The sequence below is a fragment of the Mesocricetus auratus genome, unplaced genomic scaffold (assembly GCF_017639785.1).
Source record: "Mesocricetus auratus isolate SY011 unplaced genomic scaffold, BCM_Maur_2.0 Super-Scaffold_100004, whole genome shotgun sequence".
Lineage (NCBI taxonomy): Eukaryota > Metazoa > Chordata > Mammalia > Rodentia > Cricetidae > Mesocricetus > Mesocricetus auratus.
This window is the reverse complement of record NW_024429189.1, coordinates 42,247,428-42,259,821: the sequence shown is the minus strand read 5'-3', so window position 1 is coordinate 42,259,821 and position 12,394 is coordinate 42,247,428. Positions and strand designations below refer to the sequence as shown.

General features: G+C 40.7%; 1 protein-coding gene across 4 annotated transcripts in view; it reads left to right on the top strand.

Moving 5' to 3' along the window:
* Window positions 1-12,394, top strand: part of Chn1 (chimerin 1) — a 144,827-nt gene that overhangs the window by 91,330 nt on the left and 41,103 nt on the right. For 3 of the 4 annotated variants that reach the window (XM_040745604.1, XM_040745603.1, XM_013121941.2), the window contains one exon: window positions 12,301-12,378. In XM_040745604.1, the coding sequence (XP_040601538.1) occupies window positions 12,301-12,378 (78 nt within the window). Of the gene's footprint in view, window positions 1-11,649; window positions 11,998-12,300; window positions 12,379-12,394 lie in introns of those variants that run through there. The other variant, XM_013121944.3, reaches the window with a different exon arrangement.

The following is a 12,394-nucleotide window of genomic DNA, read 5'->3' as shown; positions in this document are numbered from 1 at the left end:
TAGGCAGACTAAGCTGCAGTCTCCTGTCTATAGTATTTCTGCTAAAAGCCTATATGAGGTGATCACTGACTATGCCATTGTTTGCATGTTGAGAGTGTTTTAAGGTACATTCATCATGAAAGGAAACATAAAGGTATCTGGATGGAGAGATGGAAATAAGTGACCTGTCTCAGAAGCCCCAGGAGAGGGTGGAGCAACTTGGAGAGGGAGTGTAGATTAGTGGACAAATAAAGCCTTTCATGGAAAATGGGATTGGGGAACTGATAGGATAAAAATATCTATTATCCACTAATATATATTCCAATTATAATTAATTCATTAAATATTTATCTCTTTAATTCTGGCCCATGTGAATATGGTATGTGGCTCTATACTCTGGTGTTCATAAATTTTATTGGTGAAACCAAAATTTATAGTACTCAGTTAAATACTTGTTGGTTGAATTTAATTCATGAGTACTTAGTATTGTGGTTATATGTGTTGGACATTTAGGTATTCTCATTTAATGAATTTGTGGGGTATGTAATTTCTCAGGCTATCTTGTCTTTATTCGCTATTATATTATTTTTTCCAATAAAAATGCATCTTAATTTATGTAATTTCTACATTGGCAGTCTAGGATCTCTGTTCAGACTTAGCTATTTACTCATGCAATTGGAATGGCTTACTGTCCTAAACATTATTTGGTGGGGTAATGGGAAGTTTACACATTTCTAAAGGTAGCTTCTTAGTTGATTAGCTGACTGGGTTTTTTTTCTCCTCTTTTTTTTTAAATTAGAAAAAAATCTTGTTTTACATGTCAATCCCAGTTCCCTCTCCCTCTCCTCCTCCCCTGCTCCCCACCAGCTCCCATTTCATCCCTTTTCTGCTCCCCAGGGAGGATGAGGCCTTCCATGGGGGATGTTCAAAGTCTCTCACATCATTTGGTGCAGGGCCTAGGCCCTCCCCAGGGTGTCTTGGCTGAGAGAGTATCCATCTATGTGGAGTGGGCTCTCAACAGCCATTCATACACTAGGGATAAATACTGATCCATTACCAGAGGCCCCATGGACTGCTCAGGCCTCCTAACTGGCCCACATTCAGGGGTCTGGGCCAGTCCTATGTTGGTTTCCCAGCTATCAGTTTGGGTTCCATGAGCTCCCTCTTGTTCAGGTCAGCTGTTTCTGTGGGTTTCTCCAGTCTGGTCTTGACCTCTTTCCTCATTCCTCCTCCCTCTCTGCAACTGGATTCCAGAAGTTCAGTTCAGTGTTTAGCTGTGGGTGTTTGCTTATGCTCCCATAGGCTACTGGATGAAGGCTCTAGGATGGCATATTATAGGGAAATAGCATTCAAGGTAGCCTCTCCACTATTGCTTAGATTGTTGGGGTCATCCTTGTAGATCTCTGGACATTTTGCTAGTGCCAGATTTCTCTTTAAACCTATAATGGCTCCCTGTATTATGGTATCTCTTTTCTTGCTCTCCTCTATTCTTCCCCTGACTCAATCTTCCTGTTACCTTACTTCCTCCTGTCCCTTTTATATATTTTAGAAATCAGCCCTCTGTCAGATGTGGAGTTGATGAATATCTTTTCCTATTCTATGGACTGCCGTTTTGTCTTGTTGACTGTGTCCTTTGCCTTACAGAAGCTTCTCAGTTTCAGGAGGTCCCATTTATTAATTGTCGATCTCAGTGTCTGTGCTACTGGTGTTATGTTCAGGAAGCGGTGTCCTATACCAATTCGTTCAAGGGTACCTCCTACTTTCTCTTCTAAGAGGTTCAGTGTGACTGAATTTATATTGAGGTCTTTGATCCATTTGGACTTAAGTTTTTTGCATGGCAATAGATAAGGAACTATCTACAGTCTTCTACATGCCAGCACCATTTGTTGAAGATACTTTCTTTTTTCCCATTGTATAATTTTAGCTTCTCTGTCAAAAATCAGGTGTTCATAGGTGTGTGGGTTAATATCAGGGTTTTCAATTTGATTCCATTTGCCTACCTGTCTGTTTTGTTAAGATTTTCTTTGGTGGATGAATCCATTTCTCCTAGTGTATCTTCAACACCTGAGATTCTCTCTTCCATCTCTTACATGCTGTTGGTTATGCTTGCATCTGTAGTTCCTGATTGTACCCACCTTTTCTATTTCCAGCATTCCCTCAGACTACTGTGGTGTTTTTGGGGTTTTTGTTTGTTTGTTTTTCTAATTCAGCTTTCAAACCTTGAACTGTTTGAATTGTTTCCTTCACTTGTTTGGTTGTTTTTTTTCCTTGGCTTTCTTTGTTTTCTTTAAGAGATTTGTTTATTTCTTGCAAGTTTTGGTTTGTCTTTTCCTCCATTTCTTGAATTTTTTGTTTGTTTTTTCTTCCATTTCTTTAAGGGATTTTCTCATTTCCTCTCTGAGGGTCTCTATCATCTTCATAACATTGTTTTTAGGATCATTCTCTTCTGCTTCATCTGTGTTGGGATGTTCAGGTCTTGCTGGTGTGGGATCCCTAGACTCTGGTGGCATCATATGGATCTTTCTGTTGTTAAATGTGTTCTTATACTGTCATCTTCCCATCTCTTCTTCCAGTGGGTACTGATGGGGTCTCTTCCTCTCCTGGTGCATACGGGGTGGGGAGGTCCAAGGTTCTCTTCTGGTGGGTGCAAGCAAACCCAATACTCTGATGGTTCTCTTCTTCCTTTGAGTGGAGGTGGGAATTAATTGCACTGCAAAGCTAGCAGACTCTGGATGGCCTGATCTGCTGGGACGGGTACCCCTGTGTGCAGCCCCCAGGCTTCATGGGTCTCTGATCAGCTGTCTGGTTTTTTAATCAGTTTGGAGAACAGTCTTTTTTTTTTTCAAGAAACAGGGGAAAGAAGTAGTGTTTTTATTTTTTAAAAAATAGGGGTGGATATGGTGCACACCTTTAATCCCAGTGCTCAGGAGGCAGAGGCAGGCAGATCTCTAGTCTACAGAGTGAGTTCCAGGATAGCCAGGGCTATTACAAACTAACAAACAAATAAATAATAAAAAAGATATTCTGCTTAGTAATGTTTCTCCCTAAAACGCTGACGCATAGCACAGGACTCCATGTAACTAAGTATGACCAACATGTCATGATGCCTGCCATAGGCAAATATTATGGTTTTTGTTTTTCCAAAGACTTTTAAAGTGCCAGGAGTTAATTGTCAAGGTTATCTGCTTTAGTTTGTACTAGAATCTTCTCCAAAGTCCCATGTGTTGAAAATTTGGTCTACAGCCATGACAGTATTGGGAAGTAGGGGAACCTTTAGGAGGTGAGACTAATAGAAGTTAGGTCCGTAGGGGTATGACCTTTATGGAGATGTTGGGATCAATGCTAGCTTCCTGGCTAGGATGAGGTAGATTATTTACTCTGCTGTCAAGCTCAAAGCAGTAGGACCAAATAACTGTGAGCCGATGCCTCAGAAACGGGGAGCCAAAGTAACTCTTTCTTTGTTGTACGTTGGTTCTTAGACGTCTTGTCACAGGAGGAGAGCGCTGACTAAAACACTGATCGTTTTACTCTGTGTGCTGTAAACCAGTTGTCAAGCTTAGAACTCAGTCGGGAGTGGCTGTTTTCAGCTGCCACTATTTCTGCTGATGGTTCTTTGTCACACTGAGCCATGCTTACAGTTCACTGTCACTCACATCCCTGGGTCTCCATGAAACACAGCAGAGAGGAGAAAGGCAGGGTGTGAAAGCATGAGACCTGGATTTCCGTCGTGGCTGCTTTGATTTTCTGTTTCTAAGGAAATGCCTATTTATGGATGGATTTCCCATCTGTAAAACAGGAATGTGGGAACAGAATGAAAACCTGTATAACAAAAATTCTGTGAAATCTTAAGTTCTGTGGAAGAACCCTACTGTGGGGCAGCATAGAAACTGAACATGGTTATTTTTTTGTGAGTGAGTAGGTTGGCAGAAGATTACAGTAATTAAAAATTACTATGAAGTAGGACTAGAATGGGATTACTGCCTCACAGGTTACTTCTTGATCTGAACATAGTTATAGAGTCAGGCTTGAGGCAGAAAGATTTTCCAAGGACTCTCCCATGCACTCAGGCCTATTCCTGTTCTGACGTCATTCATAAACCCAAAGGTAAATGCCACTTGTCTTCCTTGAGCATCAGTTTATGGAGTGGTGATTGAAAACACCTTTACATTAGGTCCTTGGATACATTCTGGGTTGTTGAGGAAGGTTCCTGCACCTTCTTCATGCTCATCCCTGTTCACCAGCCTTTGCTGAGACGGCATTTCTGAGGGGAAGATAGGGAAGCATTGGCCCCACCTGGTCAGGTGACCTTCATAGATTTGACTGTTTAGCTTCAGATCTCCAGTCGCTCAAACTGTCTCCCTATAGTGTCCTTTGTAGAGGAGGACATCAGTGGGTACATACTTTTATATAACAAAAAAATACCACAAAAGAAGTTAAATCAGACTTTAATCATTTCTTCTGCCTCACAAGGACCTGTCATTTCAGGCTGAGTTTCTGTATATATTTTTTAATTTTTTGACAAATTATTTACTTTTATTTTATATGTGTTGGTGTTTTTCCTGCAGCATATCTGTGTGTGGGTGTCAGATACCCTGGACTGGAGTTACAGACAGTTGTGAGCTGTCACGTATGTGCTGAGAATTGAACCCAGCTTTGGAAGAGCAGCCAGTGCTCTCAACTGCTGAGCCATCTCTCAGTCTCTTCTTTTCTTAATACACTGTTCACTTGCAGGCCTCATCCTGATTCCTCCAACCCTATTAAGCATTGATTTCCATGAGACACCACACATACAAATAAAGAATCTAATGACTATCTCTGGCATGAAAGAGAACACTAAAGTTAGGGTTGCTAAACTTTTCTCTAATTTCATTAGGATCCTTTGAAGGAATTTCATAAGATGAAATATTGTGGATATGATATAAAAGGCTTTTTTTCAAGAAGTTACAGGAAGCTAATTTTATTTCTTGGGGGGGTAATTTATTACATCTTAAAGTTTGTAGTCCATCCAGGGAAGTCAGGTCAGGATCAAGGCAGGAACCTGGAGGCGTTAACTGATGCACAGGCCATGGTGGAATCCTGTGTACTCGCTTGTCTAGCCCACTGTCTGATACCACTCAGGACACCTGCTAGGGGATGGTGACCCCACAGGGTTCTGGATCTTCCCACATCTAGTTTTATTTCTTGAACATCATTATCTTGCTGGGAAGCATGCAGCAGTGACTGCACAGAGGTGTTTACAGTGGGTGGTGAGGTGGACAGTGTGAATTATGTTCCTTAAGACCCTTCTTTGTGTACCAGGAAGTAAAACGTTGTGCCTTCGACCTCTGTTACCATTGCCAGATGAAACATTCTACTCTAGCATCACTACTATCACATACCATCTACTCTAACATGCTTTTTCACTGACCCAACATTATTTAAACATGAGACATGATGTACCCTATGTGTTTAGATGTTGGGTGAAATTTTGATCAATATTGGGTTACTGCTACAGGAGCTATGTAATGAAGACTGGGTTACAGATTATAATCTGAACCTTGCAGTGACTAAAACATTTAGCAACCCAGCAGAATGGAAGTTTCCTATGAAACATAAATATTTATTAATCTGAACATGACTTAAGGAATTTAAGAATCCTAAACTGGAAGTCTCTAATATTTGACTTAAAGTCCACTTGGAAATTTTGATTCAGTATTGAATCTGATAAATACGACAACCCACATATAACAGTACTGAGTACCTAGTGATATAATGTGCTTCAGATAAATGATCTAGGATTTGTACTAACCTTTCAAGAATTCATGTTTAAAACAAATACTGTGATAACAAGGTAGTGGTGGTGTACACCCTTAGTGCCAGCACTCGGGAGGCAGGGGCAGGCAGATCTCTACAAAGTGAGTTCCAGGACAGTCAGGGTTGTTACACAGAGAAACCCTGTCTCAAAAAACTCAAAGGGAAAAAATAGACACTGTGAAAGCCAAGATGGTCAAGAAAAAGACAGAGATTTGAAGTCCTAGAGGCCTGAGCTCAAGCCCTGTTTTCACATCTTAAAGCAGTATGACCTTCAGCAAGATTCTTAATCTCTGAATTTTCTTCATGGGTAAATGACAATTGACACATCCGTCTCATTTGCTTGCCTTGATACCTAATGACATCATGCATGTAAAACATTTAACTTGTACATGTTGATGGTTAGTACCTTTGGATATTGTCTATTCTTGTCATTCATGGAGAAAAATCATACTGCAAGTTATAATTTAGGGAATGAAGGCAAGAATCATCTGAATATTTGGGTGAGATTTACATGAATCTGCAGATCTCTAAGTGACAACTTTCCTTGGTGTTTATATTCTGTAGAAAATGCAATATTTCACTATACTTGAACCAGAAACTTCAATCCCTAATTACTCAAAAATTAATGCAGTCTCACTACTGCCCCAAGCATAGGGCATGCTGACATGAAGTGCTCAGGGGATAGAATTCTAATTTAATGTGTATCGGACTTGTGATGTACATAGCTTGGATGTTACCGGATGTTACAGAAAAGGGCTCCTCATGTTGCATGGGGTCCCTTAGGAAAAGATATTTCTAGAGAACATCCTTACCACAGATGAGTCCTACATTCAGTAGTTGGAGATTTATTCCTGTGGCTTATGCTTCAGTCCTATTTAAAGAATGGATACTTATTTAAAAAAGAACTGTAATCAGTCATTTGTATTTGGTATGTGTTTTTTTGTCAACTTGACAAGCTAAAGTCATCTGGGAAACAAGAACCTCAATTGAGTAAATGCCTCCATTACACTGGCCTTTAGGCAAGTCTGCGGGGGCATTTTCTTGACTAATGGGCATTGTGGGCAGTGCCACCCTGAGCAGGTGACCTTGGGCTGTATAAAAAGGCAAACTAAGCAAGCCGAGAAGAACAAGTCAATAAGCAGCACCCCTCCATGGCCTCTGCTTCAGTTCCTGTCTCTGAGTTCTTGCTATGATCAGGAAGGGATGTGTAAGCCAAATTGTGGATGTGGTCTTTGTTACAGCAACAGGAAATGAACTAGGACAGTGTGAATAATGTGTCAAGTCTTTTTCCTCTATAAGCAGGCCTTGATGAGATTGCTCATCTTGAACATAGGGATTTTCACAACTTAAATTTGCCACATCAGGCTTAGGTTAAAATAGAGAATCATCTTTCTTACAGCAGTGGTTCTCAACCCTTCTAACACTTTGACACTGTAATACAGTTCCTAATGTTGTGGTGACCCCAACCATAAAATTATTTTGTTGCTACATCATAAATGTAATTTTGCTATGGTTACGAATTATAATATAAATATCTGATATGCAGGATGTTTGATATGTGACCCCTGTGAGGGCCAGGACCACAGGCTGAGGACCACTGACTTAGAATGTGTCCTGAAGTTTATAAGACAATGACCTTGAGTTTTTAACTCATGCCATAGTCACATAGAATACTTGCCCTATTCTCAGCAATATAGGCCTCTGAGTACAAGAAAGGGAAACTTCCCACTTACTGGTTACTTACTGACTCAAAATAATGCCAAATTCTTCTCATAGATTATCATGTTTGACAGTGTTATATTGTTCCGTACTTCAAATCAATTTACATGTACAGGAGCACAGGCTGAAATAAATTACTAACTTGACCCAGGACATTCCACAACCGGTTAATGGTGGAGTTAAAGTTAGCACTTTGATGTGGCTTGGGGCTGAGCTTCTGATTCTAGTCCACTTGGTGAGAATGAGGGGTCAGCTCATCGCAGGTCCATTGATCATATAGGACAAACAGCAGGGTGGTGGGACTTCTCAAACCCTCTCATTTTACAGCAGTGAATGCAGCACTCCTATGTCTATTCCCTCCTCACTCCTTTCCATTGCTGTCATTCTCCTCTCTATACTATAGTACGGGCACAGTAGAAAAATGCAGGGTTGGGAATCTGCCACATTTCCCGCCCTTTAGCAGAGTAATTTTGGTGATTTAGATAAATCTACAGAAATACCATTTGGTGTCATGGATGGGTAGAGTCAGATCTGATGTCAGGCCAGAAACTCCTGCTCTAGGTAAAAGCTAACCACTGCTGGTGCTTCCACCAAGGGTGATGATATAGACCACAGGTACCACCAGTGAATTTGGACTCCCACTGAAACTGCTCCCTTCTGCTTTATGTCAGGGAGTCAGAATATCAGAGCACGTGTCCCTTCCACCCTGAGTTTTAGTGCCTCACATTGTAAGGTAACAGAAGGAGCTTGGAGGTTACAAATACGTGTTCAGAACTCAGACTGTCCACTTCCTGCCATATAACTGAATGAGTCGCTAGTGTCGTCACCTGATGATGTGATTACCATTGTTATCTACTTCTCAGAGTAGTTGTGGCAGCCGTGGAAAGCAGGAAGCAGTATTGTAAATAGTGTTTACTGGTTACTAAGTTCTGTCTCTTTTCCTTCCCATTTTTCATACCCCCTCCAACCTTGTTTCCTCAGTTGGCATCCAAGTCATTATATTATGCCTTTTAAAAAATGTGATTAGAGCTAGACTGTGGGAATTGGAAAAGGCCGTAACACCAAAGGAAAATCTAGTCTCCAGGCATGCTGTATAGTATAGACCAGGCTTTCTTAAGCCTTTTCTGCTTGCAGCTTTTTTTTACCCAAGAAACTTATACAGAATCTTTAGTATATAGACATAGAAAGTAAATAATAAATATTTTATTTATTTATTATGTATTAAACTTCTATATACTTATGTTTAATGTTATTTTTAAATTTTAGTAAAGTATATATACTTACTTTGTATCACTGATAATAATTCATTAAAAATTAAAATGATTCTGTCATATGTGTAATTTTATCACTTGTTAACAGTAAAGGCAAATTTGTTACTAATGAGATGGTTGTACTTCTTAACTAACTCAGTTCAGTCCAAAGACACTTATTTGATACATGCTGAAGAATGACTATAGGAATCATTTAATTGAACCATTATGTTCCTATAAGAACAAAATAATTTCCATACAGTAAAAATACTGCGGTTCTCAACATACAGTGTTTTGGATAGTACTCTTTGGCATTGCAAGGTATGGCCACTTTCATGGTAAAAAATTCACATGTGCAGTGAGACCCAAACCCATGGTAGAGTCATGCTGTGCAATGTAAGAAGGCTCTGCATGAAACGCCTCAGATTTATGACATCATAAATGTGGTGTGGATGTCCCATCTGTGTCTCAGCACTCCACACTTGCTCTCTGCACTTTGACCAGTTGTGAGTTTCTGCGTTAACCACTATCCACTGCACAGAGAAACCTCCCTGATGAGGTCTGTGCGCTGCACTGACTTATAGGGAGGAGAAGTAAATTTAGAGAACTATATGTATTTTTGCGCATAGTTGAATTTTAGTTACATTAGCTGAAGCACAAGGGTTGATATGAACATGATAGAAACTTGGCCAAAATAATCAAGAAAAACAAAATGAACAAATAAATCCACCACTTGGATTACACCTGCAACTGTTTTCTTTAACTTAGGAACTTTGCTTTATACATTGTTGAAAAAGCAGATACCATTATGTTTGCCTTTTTGATCTTATTTTTTATCTGATGCCTACTGAGGACTGGGTTAACATGACCTTCAGCTGAACATGTCCAAGGAGTTGTTACCCATTATGTTTCCAGTCATCACATGGCAAACTAGGCTTGAGCTGAAGAACCACTTAGGTTAGACAAGAAAACTCTTTTCCAGTGTGTCTCCTCTCGGTAGTATCACTTTATAATCTATCAATCATCTGAGAGTAAATTTATGAAACTGTGTATAGAGTAAATGTTAATGTCTTTCATTGTTTTTTATTTATTTGCATTTCTTTTACTACAAAGGATCTGAGAATATAGTGTGGTGGGAGATACTCAATTAGCATGCCTGAAGTCCTCGCTTAATTTTCCATTGCTAATTTAAAAAAGAGTAAAGGGGACTATATATAGACTCAAGTCAGTCCTGGGGCTGGAGAGATGCCTCAGGAGGTGAAGTACTTTTTGTGCAAACATGAGGACCTGAGTTTGGATCCCAGCACCCACATAAAACCTGACTGTGGCAGAGTGTGTCTGGGCAAAGAAAGGACCAGAGACAGGCAGAGCCCTGGCACTCATTAAGCTCATCGGCCAATCAGTGAGCTCCATGTTCAGTAAGTGACACTATCGCAGGACAATAAGGTGCTCTACTTGCGAACAGCAACAGCCAACATTGAGCTCTGGCCTTTATAGGTGCACAGGTGCACACATGCCAGTCATTACTTCCAGTGTCTTGATATAATTTAAGGGTGTCTCATATCTTATTCAAATTAGAATTTTCAGTGGAATGCCTCATATATTTTGTGAAATATGAGACATTGTGTATATAGTGGTCAGCTGACTGAATTTCTGGTCTGGTTTGGTTTGGTTTGGGTCTAGAGCTGAAACCCAAGTCCTTGTACACTCCAAGCATGTGCTTCTGCTGCTGAGCTACAGCCTCCAACCTCCAGTTCACTTAAATGCAGACTCTCAGATCCATAAGATTTATAACATAGCAAGCATAAGGAAGCAGGTGGGAGATGGGTAGAGAACCCAAATGGAAAAGCATGAAGCTGGGTGTGATGGTGCAGAGGCAGTCGTATCTTAGTGAATCCAAGGCTACCCTGGTCTACATAGTGAGTTCTAGGAGAACCCAAATGGAAAAGCATGAAGCTGGGTGTGATGGTGCAGAGGCAGGCGTATCTCAGTAAATCCAAGGCTACCCTGGTCTACATAGTGAGTTCTAGAATGACCGGCCTATATAGTGAGACCCTGTCTTAAAGGGGAGGAGCAACAGACTGAATTTCTCATAGCCCCATTGGGAACTGTAGTCATTGCTCTTGAGGAGAACTGGGTTTAGTCTCTCAGCCAGCAGCCCCTTTTCTGCAGTTGCAGACAAATATACCAGGGTCTGGAAAGCACAGGCACACTGCACCTGGGCCCTGTGCAACTGAGGGATTATTCTTATCTCCCTTCCTCTGGCCTCAAACTGAACAAAAAGTACTGAGACTAGAAAACTAGCATGTTGGTATTTCTGAGTAAGTGTAGATCTATAATCAAATAGAGTATAGACAGAGCTATACTAGAGGATATCAGCAATGCTACATGTATGCTTTCTCTTCTGGATGAAAATGCAACGCTTAAATTCCTTTTCTTTTTCATCAAAATATTTAGCCATTTTTGTTCATCTTTAATAAAGCTGGATTTTAGTTAACCAGCCTCACCACAATGCACAAATAAGGCTAGATTCACCTCATTAGAGCAGCTCACACCTCACATGGTACACACAGAAAAGCATGGACTGTCCCTTTAGTTTACCTGGCAGTAGAGGTTTTTGGTTGGTTGGTTTTGCTCTTAAATAAAAACCCAGTGCTGTGTGCTAATTTTCCTCTACCACTAATGTATGACTTGCTCGTAGCTCATTACCTTCCTACATATTTTTTTTTCCTTCCTTGAGCCAGCAAGAAAAATCTTGCCTGAGAGGAGGGGGAAACAGTGAGTTGAGGAACACAGTACTTAAACACTGTTACTGGGTTTTCATTGGTTGTCTCCTCTCTTACTGTGGCCAGTCTAGCTGCGCTTCCTCCTGCAAACCCCTCCCTCCCCGCCCCTCCTCTAAGTGAGTTCGCAGGGTGTCTGTTGCTAGAGACTGACTGCGGGCTCTATGTAGGCATCTCTCATTCAGAATGGACATTGATGTATTGAGCAGAGAAGAAAGCGTTGAGCAATGTATCATTTGTCTCAATTGTCTCGCTTTTTAAAAGGACTCCCAAAGAGAGATGCTGCATGTTTTGTATGTTAGCACAGACTGATTTCCTCTCCAGACTCTTTTAAGTTTTCAGAAGCTTAAATATAGAGCCCGGTTAAAAAAAGAAGAGGGAATTTGTGTGTTAATCAGCCTTGGGAAGAAGTGCTTCATCACCCTCCCGCACCTCCCCGTGCTCTGGCGTGTGGCGTGGCCGCGGCTCTCTAGGTTAGGATTTTGAGCTGGCTGCAGCATGCTCATGTGTTAGCTGAGTAGAGTTCACCGACAGTCACAGGCTGCCACAAGGTTTTCTTGTTTTGTTTTGTTTTTTGCTTTTCCTTTCCTTTGAATTCCAAAATGCCATCCAAAGAGTCTTGGTCGGGGAGGAAAACTAATAGAGCTACAGTTCGCAAACCCAAACAAGAGGGCCGTCAGCAAGATTTATTGATAGCAGCCTTGGGAATGAAACTGGGTTCTCAAAAGTCATCTGTGACAATCTGGCAACCTCTGAAACTCTTTGCTTATTCACAGTTGACATCACTTGTTAGAAGAGCAACTCTGAAAGAAAATGAACAAATTCCAAAATATGAAAAGGTTCACAATTTCAAGGTAAGAATATTTGTTT